Source organism: Didymosphaeria variabile (assembly GCF_027946475.1).
Source record: "Didymosphaeria variabile strain IMI 356815 chromosome Unknown scaffold_8, whole genome shotgun sequence".
NCBI classification, from domain to species: domain Eukaryota; kingdom Fungi; phylum Ascomycota; class Dothideomycetes; order Pleosporales; family Didymosphaeriaceae; genus Didymosphaeria; species Didymosphaeria variabile.
The window spans coordinates 1,819,293-1,832,099 of NW_026611627.1; the positions used below are offsets into that span (position 1 = coordinate 1,819,293).

The following is a 12,807-nucleotide window of genomic DNA, read 5'->3' on the forward strand; positions in this document are numbered from 1 at the left end:
AGTTTGCTGCGCCGGGAGGTTTCGGTAGCGGCTTCTGCCACTCTGCGAGGCCTTGAGCCGCGGCGAGCGCGAACGCTGCCGCCAGCACAAGGAGATGCAGCATGCTCGCTACCACTGCATATCGAATATGGTAATTGCTAGGATAGGGTTTTATGGGATCGACAAGATGTGGCGCAAGAGCCGTACAGCCACAATGAATGATTGCCGCGTGGGAGGGTGGCACAAGGGAGCCTGAATTCCGAAAAGGGGGAAGGTGCGAGGTCCAAGCAAGCGGGGAGTTCTGAACGTTGAACAGCGACCTTGAGGCTGAGCGACTTGGGCCTTCAGGGATATCGCGGCCTCACGAGGTCCAGGAGGTCGAAATGTCGCGCGACATGAATCTTAAAGTGAAGTGGCACTGTTCTGCTTATGGTAAGCGTTCCGGACCCGCGGTGAATTTATGGACCCACCTTTCTTAGCCCGGCAGGCGCCAGGTGCCTGGGAGCCGCAACCGTCACATGGAACTTTCTACAACATTGACTGCAGCCTGCGCCGCGGGTCCACTGTTCAAAACGAACACTCGAATTCTTCTTCGTTTCTCTTCCATCTTCACCTCGTACTCGAACATCCTTGTAGCAGCACGCCGCACCCGCGATCCGACACTTAACCTACTCCAGAGCTACCCCACCATGGATCAAGCAGTCCGCGGCGCTGCTGCGCTCTCTGCCAGCAAGTATGACGAAGCTATCGAGCACTACACCAAAGCAATAGAACAAAACCCCTCCGCTGTCGACTACTACGTCAAGCGCTCCACGGCCTACCAACGATCGTCGAAATATACCGAAGCCCTCACAGATGCCGAGAAGGCGGTCGTTCTCGCCCACAAGCGCGCGCGGCGCGAGCTCATCAAAGATTCTCAGTTGCGACGAGGAATAGCGCTCTTCTTCCTGGGGCAATATGCGAACGCGAAATATGTATTCGACATTGTGAAGGGAATCGATGAGAAAGAGAAAACCTTGGCCATCTGGGAGTCCAAGATTGCGATCAAGATGAAGGATCTTCCGGAGGGCGATGAACAAAGAAGGATTACGGCCAAGTCAGTTCCCGATGTCGATGTCGATACGACTCCAGTGCCAACGAAGAAAGGCAAGGAACCTGCAGGGACGCCCTCCGACGCGCAGTCGCGACTAGCAGCAAACGGGAGCTCGAGCTCTCCTGCGCCAGCAACGCCAACTGAGAAGCCAAAGCACGACTGGTACCAGAACAACGAGCAAGTCACGTTCACACTGATGGCAAAGAACGTGCCGAAAGACAAGGCCACTGTGAACATTGAGAAGGATTCGTTGGACATCACCTACCCCCCTTGCCAACGGCAACGACTTCACTTATAATCTCCTGCCATTCTACGACGAGATTGACCCTGCTAGCTCGACTTACCGCATTACGCCTACCAAAATCGAGGTCGTCCTGAAGAAGGCTACACCAGGCGTGAAGTGGAAGGCTCTTGAAGGCGAACTAAAGAGCGAGCCAAAATTATCCGAAGGAGATGGAGCCGCGGAGATAGTCACCGATCGCACAAAGAAGACAACTGAGGCCGGACCCTCATATCCCACATCGTCGAAAAAGGGCGCCAAGAACTGGGACAAAGTGGCTGCGGAAGATTTGGGCGAAGAGGACGACTATGAAGGCGATGAGACCTCTCGGTTCTTCAAGCAGCTCTACAAAGGCGCCGGCGAAGATGCACAGCGGGCTATGATGAAGAGCTACCAAGAGAGTGGCGGCACCGTTTTAAGTACCGACTGGAGCAGCGTGGGCAATAAGTACATCGCGCCTGAGCCTCCGGAGGGCATGGAGGCGAAGAAGTACTGAGGTGACATGGTATTGAAAAGGAGCAATTACGATTCACGATAAGTTGATTTGGGATATGCATAGCGACGGAGCGCTACGGGTGGCGTTGCTTTTTCGTTGCAGATACGCTTGAAGATGCTGAGGCAGCCTGTGTTGCTCCAGTGTAGGCGCTGCAGCGACCGTCAATACCCGGCCATGATTGATATGGAACAACGGTCTTATTTGCAAGTCTCTCGCTGTAGCACAGCTCGATTCTCCGAGCAATGATTGAATATCCACAGTTCTAGACACCCACCTTCTCCAGTTCGGCGCTTACGTGGTGAAACACTTGTGGCTTTCAATACGCTCACTTCGTGAGACCAAATTCGCCCTGTCGCCTCTCGTATTCTGGACGTCCGAAGCTGATGCCCCCGCCGTGCGAATCACAACCCTCCTATATTCGCCGTGACTAAGCTCGCGCTCCAACCTCCGAGAGCCACGCCAAACACGGCTAAAGCTTCCCCCGCGGCGAACGCCTTCGCCGCCATACGCCAATCCCGCGCGCTCGGGATTCGCGTCGGCGCTGAACAATGGCAAGCCCGCCGCGTTATATAATGCGTCTCTTCTAGGCTTCGACGGGCCCGTCAAGTGACCCGATGTTCGCGACTGCTGCTGTCGTTGCTTCCGCCGTGGGACTGACCGCAGTTGGTTTGAACAAAGCCTTTGCGAATGCGCCGCGGGGAATTCAACAATTGTACTGGAAAGCGGATCAGAAGGTTTTGTTAAGAGGCATGGCGACGGCAAGTACTATCAAGCTCGATACCGGATTGCAGCCGGAGTTCTTTGTCAGGGGGATTACGGATGAGAGCGCGAGGGTTACGAGTGAATTATTGCAGGAGAACCATGATAAGCATCATATCTTCTTCAACCAAAGTGGCTTTCATGTAAGTTCTGTCCTACTGCTCGAAGTGTTGGTGGCTAATGGAGTTACGATAGAACCATATCGTACATCATCTCCTGACGCTCTTTGCTCTCAAGGCTACGCCGGAGGAGATCAAGCGCGCGTACAATGACAACAAATATTACCAACGTCCGCCAGTCGACCTGAAGAAAGAGATAGTAAATGATATGCATAATCCGGAGAGGTACAAGACATACCTAGGAAAAGAAAAGTACTACCATGATTTCCTCCAGTACTTCCAGGAAGAGATTGGCAGGAAGGGTTGGGAGACCGTGTTGAATGACGAACTCTTCAAGGGCGACGAGCGAGCAGACGACCTCCTCGCTCGCCTCTTCGCAGGCTTCCTCCACCCCATCATACATCTAGGCTTCGGCATCGAGCATAGACAAGAGGCTCTCATATCCGAGGCCCTCGCCCAAGCGGCGATCCACGACGGTTGGATGGCGCCCTTCTTCTTGGACGCCGAGAAGGCCGCAAAGGCGAATGCAGCGAAGCCGCAGGACACGAAGACCATTGTGCAGCTCCTCAATGAGATTCGCGCAGACAAGAAACTCTCCTCTGCAGCGCACTGGGAAGACGGAAACAAAATCCGCGATGGCATCTTAAAGCGCGCACCGGATGAGATGCTCAAGTACGCGAGCCAGTACGTCGTCGACGAGTCTCAGCTCGAAGAGAAAACCGCGGAAATGATCAACGCGGTTGGTATGCGCCCCCTCACATTCCCGTGCCATTCCCAAATGCACTAACGTACGACAGTCTTCTACACCGCGGCAGCCCAACACCCCCCCTCTATCCCCAAGTTCGACTTCTACTACATCCACGTCGTGAATTGCAGTATCTTCTTCTCCACTTTCCTGTCGCTTTCCTGTCTCACACCAGCCACGAAGGTCCGCCTGCTAGAATGGAAAGTCCGCAACAGCCTTGCCATGTATGCTTCGCGCGCCTCGCCTCCTCTCCTGCACGAAGAAATTGCGAGCTACAAACCCGCCGACGGTGATGACTCATGGGACAAAGTTATCAAGAGGGTGAACGCGCTCTCTGATGACGGGCACGCCAGTAAACTCGTGCGCGCATTAGCGCATGGTGAGCAAGTGTATAAGAAATTCGAGGGTAAGGATGGCTTTGTCGTGGAGGGGGATATGTGGAAGAGGTTGGGAAATATGGCGATCGACAGTGTGGAGGCCGGGGGGCCGACGTGGGTAAGGAGTGCTGGATTTGATGAGGCATGGAGGGACGTGCCGAAGAGGAAGTTCTCGAAGGTTTGAGGGCGAAGGACGAAGGACGAAGGACTGAGTATCGAAATCCATGTTCGATTGACGTAGGTATGGGGACTCTCTGGACACTCGTTGGCGCAGCGTCATTTGTTGTTGTACGGGCACACCTTCGTGTAGCGAGACACCACGCCACAAGCTTTCATCCATTCCGATGCGGCCGATAGTTTAGCCGCAGTCCTCCTTGATAACGTGAACAATAGCACATCTCAGAACTTTCAAGAAACCATTCGACCTGATTCGAGACACTTGCGTAGCCGCATTTATAAGCCGAGACCCACGAACTGGCGAATCGCAGGGATACCTCCGAAGCGCTCTAACGCGTTTGGCTAGGCTAAGAAACTGCACATGTTTTCGCATACCAGACTGTAGGATTAGGCCGACTTGGTCCTAATCACCTAAGTGGAGGTATCGGCTTTTAGGAGACTGCGGTGGGGCGTTACGGCTGCGGGGCGTTTACGAGACGATTCAGCATTGGGGTAGCATCATTGACCCTTACACGGTGGTTACGTAGCAGGCAGGCAGGGCGGGGATCGAACTTGCTATTTGTATCGCGCGAGCTGCTTCTTTCCACTGACCTCATCATACTGCCTCCCCTCTCAAAGAATCACTACTTCTTCATTTCCCCATCTACCCACCCAAAAGAGCTAAAACAAGCAAACATGTCGAAAATCAAATCCGTGTTCGGCGGCGCCGCCTTCCCTAATGGCCCCTACGCCGACCCCAAGGTGCAAGCAGAGGCTCTGGAAGTCCTTCAGAAGGCCGGCGTAAAAGTTATCGACACAGCTCGCCTCTACGGAGGCTCTGAGGAGGCCATCGGCAAGCTCGACGCCCGCAAGAACTTCATCATCGACACCAAACTCAAGGGCGGCTTCGAGAAGGGCACCATAACCAAGGACCGCGTTATCCAGGACGTGGAAGACAGCCTAAAGAAGTTGAACGTAGACCAAGTTGACATTCTGTACATCCATGCGCCAGACGATACTATCGACGTCAACGAGACGCTGGAGGGCATTAATGAAGCATACAAGAAGGGCTGGTTCAAGCGCTTCGGCCTGTCTAACTTCACGCCCGAGCAGGTGCAGGAGGCATACGACATCGCGAGCAAGAAGGGCTACGTCAAGCCGACTGTCTACCAAGGCAATTATTCTCCTGTTGCTAGGCATCTAGAGAATATTCTCTTTCCTACTCTCCGCAAGCTGAACATCGCGTTCTACGCCTACTCCCCACTCGCAGGCGGGTTTCTGACTAAGACGCCGGCGGATCTCGACGCCGGCGCTGGCCGCTTCAATCAACAGGCCATTGGTGGCATGTACTCGCGGCTGTACGACAAGCCGTCTCTTCGCGCGGCCCTAGGCGAGTGGAATGCAATTGCGGAGGCGGAGGGCGTGAGCAAGGCGGAGCTGGCGTACCGCTGGGTCGGGTACAACTCTGCGCTCAAAGCGGATCTTGGGGACGCAGTCATTTTCGGTGCGAGCAAAATTAGCCAGATCGAGCAGACAGCCGGTTGGTTGACAAAGGGTGGTGTGAGCTCAAAGGCGGTAGAGGGAATCAATAAGATCTGGGAGAGCGTTAAGGATGATGCCCCCGTGGATAACTTCGGTGCCAACAAGGCATAGAATTCGTATGTTGACGCTCGGTGGCATGTGGAAGATCTCCTACGACTGGTCGGAAATCCTTTACGATAAGGCGATATCCTACACATACGTAGTAGCCGTAGTTGTATAAACACGGAGCCAGACAACCTACTTGCGTCGACGATCCCATCTGCAAACTTGCGCCCGCGTGCTCATTGTATGATTGTCCTTGCATTGAGAGCGTTCCAATGGACTCCGAAGAGCCGAAACGTGACGAGTGATGGCAGACCTGACTACAGCATCATATTGATTGAATCTCCCACAAAATCACAGCGATGCATCTACTTCAAAACCTTTACTGTATTCGCTACGTTGCTCACCGACACCAATTTTTTCCCAGGACGCTTCTAACGAGTATTAACCTTCTAGTGTGTCAACATGGCATAGTCAAAACGTCCGCAGCACTGATCCGATCTCCGGACAATTTGCCGTGCAGTAGCATCCAGCGTGCCCCTCAGTATACCACAAACAAGCTAACACTGCGAAACTAATGCTCTTCAAAATCGAGCGTCATGTATGAAATTGTAAGGTCCGAATCGACGCCTGCAGAAAGAATTTCAAAGCTTTCTCTTTTCTCATAAGGAAATACCTATACCTGGCGCACATGTCAATTATTCCCCTCTCACCAACCGTGGCCGACAAGCTGAATCCAGAGTATTCGTTTTAAGTGAAGCATTTGTACTCCGCGGTGGTATATATATGTAAATTTAGACAGTAGTTTCGAGGAGTAGGATCAGGGATAGTCAAGGGACGAAATAAATTCCATATTCCCCGTATATGTGGAAGATCTACAACACTGTATTTGTATACATACACACACCTGTCTTTTTATACAATCCGAACTCCCACCATTGCCGAGTGAGCCGAAAAATGAGAAAGCGGGGATATCATAAACACGAAGCAAATCACCTCTCCCTCGGAGAACATCACGCGTCCTGAACAACCACGCGATCCTTAAAACTCACCACCACCGCCGCCCAACGCAGCAGCTCCCCACACACCCACTAACCCCAGAATCCCACTCTCCACCCCTCCACAGCCCATTCATACCCTGCCCCTTCCGTATCCTTGTCCTCGACGAGAAGCTCGCCGCAGCCTTACCCTTCGCCGCTGCCGGCCCAACAACCTGCACACCCTCATCCCTAACAATGAACCACATCGTCCCCAGCACGCCCCTGTACTGCCCAGGCTCCACAATAGTGTGGAAACTCCGCATCGCGGGATTTTCATTCTCCATACCGTACACCGGGGATTTCAGCGCGCGGGATGAGGAAGAGGAGTCGGGAAGGTGCCTGTACTCTGCGGCTAAGCGCTCGTTCTCGTGGTCCTGCAGGACGGCGACCTGGCCGCGGCGCAAGACGGTTTCGAGCGGGAGGCGAAGGAAGAGCTCTGCAGTGGAGGATATGAAGGTGGAGAAGGAGTAGGCGGTGGGTGTTACGATGGGGTCAACGGAGAGGAATGTGCGGAGGAAGAGGGGGTGGATGAAGAGACGAGGGTGGGAACTGTGGCGTGGAGGATGGTGGCGGGGAGGAGGTTTGAGGGGATGGTGAAGCTGGGGAGGAGGGAGAGCGAGGGGTAGATGGTGCGTGGTGGGGCGGAGGTGGGCGTGACGATGAGGCGGGTGCGGATGAGGTCGAGCGGGGCGAGGAGGGTCGCCGCAATGGCGGTAGCCGCTACGGCTACACCGAGAGACGTCAGAGGTGACGGGCTGTCTATGATGTCGAGGCCGCCGATGCCGCTTGCGCTGGTGCCCATGAGGCCGGGGTCTGGCAGGTTGAGGAGCGCAGAGAGCATGCTGCGCGTCCAGCTTTCGGTCGTCTTGAGTAGGAAGTTGTATATGAAAGTGACGTTTGTGCCTTTCCACACGCCCCATGCTGACTCTTTCTGCCAGAGTTGTGCTATCACTTCGAGAAGCGAGTCTGCTTTCCTGAGCTCCAGCTTTCGCGGTGCAATCGGGGTTGCGCGTGTAGGCGTGGTGTCTCGTGACCGGCTTCTTGGATGCCGTCTCTTCTGCGGACTTCTGGACCGTGAGGCACCGCGCCCATAGGTCGGGCTGTGTATCGAGGGCGCCGTGCTCGTGAAGTAGCCCGGTGAGTCTTCATCCGACTCGTCCGAAGGGTAATCCTCAAATTTTCCACTAGCGAAGGAATTTGGCCGGCTCTTGATCTCATCTCCATTCAATTGTAAGCCAGGCGGCGCCTGTCCTTGGGCCTGATGGATTTGCAGCAGCGTCTTCGCGACCTCAAAGGGTTGAGCCAACAGCACCGACGTGTAGTTCCATAGCGCCTGATCTAGCAGCTTCTTCGCGTGGTCCGCCACGCTTGGGGAGCTATCAGCGAAGTACGAGTCGTAGTCGAGATCAGACAGGATATCGCGGGCCTGGCTGCCAAAGCTCGGTTTGGGGGTGCGCGAAGTGTACGACGGCCCGGCGGGCGAGGATGAATTATTCTGCGGCAGGTCTGGCGGCAGGCCGATCGACGGCGGGATGTAGTAGGGCCGCAGCGGATTCGGGGCGTCACGCGAGGTCGCCATAGCGTGTTTGTTGTGTGCAGGAATAATAGGGGAGCTGGCAGTGGTGTTCTCCCACCGGGGCGTGGAGACGGTTGCATGGGTCGTCGTGACGTTGATCCACACTTCTAGGTCCATTGGGCCTGGTCCGTGCTTCCCAAGTTGCACGAAGTTCGGAAGCACGAAAACGAAGTGCTTCGCTCCGAGCTGTTTTGCCCACAACACCATTTTCATTCATTTATCGGTATTCGAAGCCGGCGCGATGGCTGGCGGTCTCCAATGGCGGGCCGCGCTTTCCCGTGCGCTGAAGAGCGAGAAAGGAATGCTTCGGATGTCACTGTCATCACAGAGGCGGAACTTTTCGTCGCGACGAAGCAGCCTCTACATGCAAAAGTCATGTAGAGTACAAACGCCTCAGGAGTCACAATGTAACCTTCACAATATCGCAATGCACTCCTTTGCGCGGAATCGACGGAGATTCTCCTCAACCCCCATCTCGCAGCACAACCACCTCGACCCGCCCAAGCCGGGTGAAGAGTATGCCTCGCACATTCTACATAACGTCCGGTAATTTGATACTGACTTGTGTATAGGCGCCATGTAACATTCATAACCAAAGAAGGCGAATCTTTCACCTTCGAAGTTGCTGACGGCGACAACCTCCTCGACATCGCGCAAGAAAACGACCTCGAGATGGAAGGCGCCTGTGGCGGCTCTTGCGCCTGCTCCACCTGCCATGTCATCGTCGAATCCGAGGACATGTACAATAAGATGGAGGAACCGGATGATGATGAGAACGACATGCTGGATTTGGCGTTTGGTCTGCAGGAGACGAGTCGACTGGGGTGCCAGGTCAAGATGAGCAAGGAGCTAGATGGGTTGGTGGTGAGGCTGCCGAGTATGACGAGGAACTTGCAGGCGAGTGATTTTGAGAGCAAATAAGTAGGTCATGATAGGCTAGAGAGAAAGGAAGAAAAACACGCGCGAGGCTTGTATTGTGTAGGCGACCTCTTGTATATTAGCCCAGTATCCGGCAAGTGGAAAACGTGGCCCTGGTATTTGGAAAGATATGTACGGACTGGAACATTACATGTAATATACGGGACATCACACAGGCGTTACGGGAAAACGGCACCTCCTGGGGCATTAGACGGATGAAGTAGCCATTATGATTTCGATTCCACCTCGCTCAAACAGAATTAAATTTCAACGCTTCCTTCTTTTTGCTTTGCGCCGCCGGTGATCATATCCAGGAAGCCTTGCTTACTCAACTCTTTCACCTGCTCTTCGCGCTTGCCCAAGCCAACCACTCCCTTCTCGCGCGCCTCTCTCTCCGCCTGCTCACCCTTGACTTGAGCCGCGCGCACCGCGTTAAAAAGCTTGATAACACCCTTCTGCGCCGTCCTGCGAAGCTCCTTTTCCTTCGCCGTCGTCGCCGCCGTACTGACGCTCGGGTCATTCAAACCCAGCACATCCTTCACACGGCCCTTCTCTTGCGCAGCTTTCTTCTCCGCTAGCAGTTTCTTGTTCGCTGCATGCGTCAACTTCTGGTCGGACAGCGTCCTGTTTGCTTCTTGCGCGGACTTTGACCGCGAAAGAATAGGCTCGGACCGCTTTTGTGATGTGAGTTTTGTATTGAGGATCTTGGAGATGGATGTCGCGAAGGCTTCGGGGTCGTTTCGTTTCCGCACTTTGCGCGCAGGATTGTTGGTCGACACCTCTGATATCGATGTGTCGTCTGAAGCGTCTGAGTCGTCGGCATCGGAGTCAATCGCTAGTTCACGATCTTCCGGCTCAGAGTCTTCGGCGTCGTCGCTGGAGGCCACATCGTCGAAGTCATCACCGGCTTCCAACGGTGCTGGCTGCGCCGTCTTCTTCAATGCTGATTTCTTGGCTGCAGGTGCAGGTGCAGGTGCAGTCCTCTCCTTGATTGGAAGGGCATTTGCAGAGCCTGCCTCCGGCTCAAACTCAGGAGTTGGTTCCTTCAGCTTCTTCACTTCTCGCGGCGCATCTCGTGCAGCGCCCTCATCGTCGGATTCGTCCTCGCTGGAGCTGTGATAGAATTTCTGGCGCTTGATCTTGGGCTTGTCCTTTTTCGGCACTTTCCCGCGCATGCGGTCTTCTGTCCGTCTTCGCTTCAAGCTCGTGTTCGGCATTGTGTGGAGGTAGTTGGGTGTGTTTGATGTTGTCCTGAGGTTGGAGTCGAGAAAATAAATTTGGAGATCGGCGCTTTCTTCGCCGTCGCCAAGCTCACAAGCGGAAGGGACGAGCCCCGCAGCTGCCATCTGAGGACCCCCACTGCAGTCCGACTGCACACACCGTCAGCCCCTACCGTTTACCTCAACCCGCATACTACAGCACAGCCGCCGCCATGGTGCTTCAGGATCTTGGGCGGCGCATCAATGCCGCCGTCTCAGACCTCACGAGGTCTCCCAACCTCGATGAGAAGGTGCGCATCCATGGTAAAAACAGCGGCACCGTGGCTAATAATCGCAGGCCTTCGACGCCATGGTCAAGGAGATTTCCAACGCTCTCGTAGAAGCAGACGTTAACGTGAAGCTCGTGATGAACCTTCGGAACTCCATAAAACGCTCGGTTGACTTCAAACACCTCTCGCCCGGCGTGAATAAGAAGCGCCTCATCCAGAAAGCGGTTTACGACGAACTTGTTAAACTCGTCGACCCGCACGCCGAACCCTTCAAGCCGCGAAAAGGAAAGCCGAACGTCATCATGTTTGTGGGTTTGCAGGGTTCGGGTAAAACGACATCGTGTACGAAGCTGGCGCGGTGGTATTCTGCGCGAGGATTCAAGGCGTGTCTGGTTTGCGCGGACACCTTCCGTGCTGGTGCTTTCGATCAATTGAAGCAGAATGCGATACGAGCGAAGATCCCGTACTTCGGAAGCCATACACAGACGGATCCTGTCGCCGTTGCAAGAGAAGGTGTGGACAAGTTCAAAAAGGAGCGCTTTGAGATCATCATTGTGGATACCTCTGGCCGTCACAGGCAAGAGAAGGACCTTTTTGATGAGATGATGCAGATCCAGGAAGCTGTGCAGCCCGATCAGACTATTATGGTTCTCGACTCGACAATCGGTCAGGCAGCAGAAGCACAGTCACGTGCATTCAAAGAGGCGGCAGACTTCGGAGCTATCATTCTTACCAAAACGGACGGTGCAGCAGCAGGGGGTGGTGCTATCTCGGCCGTTGCAGCAACACATACGCCTATCGTGTTCCTCGGTACCGGAGAGCATATGCTGGATCTAGAGCGCTTCAGTCCTGAGCCTTTCGTTTCGAAACTACTTGGCATGGGTGACATCGGTGGCCTTGTCGAACACGTGCAGTCACTCAAGCTCGACCAGAAAGATACCATGAAGCATATCACCCAAGGCATCTTCACTATCAAGGATCTGCGAGATCAACTGTCCAATATCATGAAGATGGGCCCGCTTTCGAAAATGGCGGGCATGATTCCTGGACTGAGCGGCATGATGAACGGTATGGACGATGAAGAAGGCAGTTTGAAGCTCAAGCGCATGATTTACATCTGCGACAGCATGAATGAGAAGGAGCTTGATTCTGACGGCAAGATGTTCATCGAGCAACCGGAACGTATGACACGCATAGCACGTGGTTCGGGCACGTCTGTGCGCGAAGTAGAAGAGCTTCTTACTCAGCACAAGATGATGGCAGGGTATGTTACTTTGCTACGATATGAATACATCACAGCTAATTTGGTTACTCAGCATGGCCAAAAAAATGGTTCGGAATATCCTCCCAGGTCCTTCTTACCTTTCAGCTAATTTTATTACAGGGAGGAGGTTTGAAGAATATGCAAAAAGCTCAGGGTGCCATGGGCGGAGGAAACAAGGCACAACAGCTCGCTGCCATGCAAAAGCGGATGGCCAGTATGGGCCAAGGCGGCATGGGTGGCGGAGGAGGCATGCCCGATATGGCTTCTATGATGAAGATGCTTGGTGGTGGAGGAAGAGGCGGCGGTGGCATGCCTGATATGTCTGCCCTTGCGAATATGATGGGTGGCGGTGGACGAGGAGGAGGCGGCATGCCCGATATGTCTGCCCTTGCGAACATGATGGGTGGCATGGGTGGCGGTGGTTTCCCTGGTATGGGCGGTATGGGAGGTAGCGGCAGCGGCAAAGGAAGGCGGTAGTTGTACGGCATCGATGTAGGTTGGAGGTCGTTCTGTTTGTATGCATAGCCACGGCGTTCGGGTCGTTCGCTTGGCATTGGTGAGTCTTCAATACTATGAAGATGATTATCTCACTTTGAAACAGTAACAATATGCGAAACAGCATGCGATTTGTTCGAAATCTGGAAGTATATCGTGAGGGCACATGGCTGCTTATACAGGACGCCATTTCCGATTCCATGTGTCCCATGTATGTACACAGCGTCATGTACCCCACAGTTTGCTAATCATACAAAGATAACTGCTCTACGGCGCTACTTCGCAGCTTTCCGCACCTGCATGGCCCGCCGCACCTGTCTCAGGCTTGCCGCTGTTCGCCAATGACGCGCGCTGATTGTTTTGGACGTCCACATTCCGCTGTCAAGAATGAGCTAGAAGGCAGCACACGCAATCAGATCAACATGCCAGCAAGTGAA

The 12,807-nt window shown here is 54.1% G+C and overlaps 7 protein-coding genes across 7 annotated transcripts; 5 read left to right on the plus strand and 2 right to left on the minus strand.

Moving 5' to 3' along the window:
• Nucleotides 1-668: 668 nt before the first annotated feature.
• Nucleotides 669-1,848, plus strand: SGT1 (Cochaperone protein; the record flags this gene model as incomplete). The annotated part of the gene is made up of 2 exons (XM_056219579.1): nt 669-1,321; nt 1,407-1,848. 2 exons carry the CDS (start codon nt 669-671, stop codon nt 1,846-1,848), a joined length of 1,095 nt encoding a protein of 364 aa, XP_056066706.1.
• A 749-nt stretch (nt 1,849-2,597) lies between these two features.
• On the plus strand, nt 2,598-4,032 carry N0V89_010840 (uncharacterized protein; the record flags this gene model as incomplete). Its single annotated transcript, XM_056219580.1, has 3 exons — nt 2,598-2,750; nt 2,803-3,469; nt 3,524-4,032. The coding sequence occupies 3 exons, from the start codon at nt 2,598-2,600 to the stop codon at nt 4,030-4,032; spliced, it is 1,329 nt and encodes a 442-aa protein (XP_056066707.1).
• A 668-nt stretch (nt 4,033-4,700) lies between these two features.
• On the plus strand, nt 4,701-5,657 carry N0V89_010841 (uncharacterized protein; the record flags this gene model as incomplete). Its single annotated transcript, XM_056219581.1, has 1 exon — nt 4,701-5,657. The coding sequence occupies one exon, from the start codon at nt 4,701-4,703 to the stop codon at nt 5,655-5,657; it is 957 nt and encodes a 318-aa protein (XP_056066708.1).
• Nucleotides 5,658-7,109: 1,452 nt separating this feature from the next.
• N0V89_010842 (uncharacterized protein) lies at nt 7,110-8,207 on the minus strand (the record flags this gene model as incomplete). The annotated part of the gene is made up of 1 exon (XM_056219582.1): nt 7,110-8,207. The coding sequence occupies one exon, from the start codon at nt 8,205-8,207 to the stop codon at nt 7,110-7,112; it is 1,098 nt and encodes a 365-aa protein (XP_056066709.1).
• Nucleotides 8,208-8,631: 424 nt separating this feature from the next.
• YAH1 (mitochondrial matrix iron-sulfur protein) lies at nt 8,632-9,125 on the plus strand (the record flags this gene model as incomplete). The annotated part of the gene is made up of 2 exons (XM_056219583.1): nt 8,632-8,720; nt 8,777-9,125. The coding sequence occupies 2 exons, from the start codon at nt 8,632-8,634 to the stop codon at nt 9,123-9,125; spliced, it is 438 nt and encodes a 145-aa protein (XP_056066710.1).
• Nucleotides 9,126-9,382: 257 nt separating this feature from the next.
• Nucleotides 9,383-10,339, minus strand: RRP15 (pre-60S ribosomal particles component; the record flags this gene model as incomplete). Its single annotated transcript, XM_056219584.1, has 1 exon — nt 9,383-10,339. The coding sequence occupies one exon, from the start codon at nt 10,337-10,339 to the stop codon at nt 9,383-9,385; it is 957 nt and encodes a 318-aa protein (XP_056066711.1).
• A 215-nt stretch (nt 10,340-10,554) lies between these two features.
• SRP54 (Signal recognition particle) lies at nt 10,555-12,352 on the plus strand (the record flags this gene model as incomplete). The annotated part of the gene is made up of 4 exons (XM_056219585.1): nt 10,555-10,632; nt 10,680-11,875; nt 11,928-11,943; nt 11,996-12,352. The coding sequence occupies 4 exons, from the start codon at nt 10,555-10,557 to the stop codon at nt 12,350-12,352; spliced, it is 1,647 nt and encodes a 548-aa protein (XP_056066712.1).
• Nucleotides 12,353-12,807: the final 455 nt, after the last annotated feature.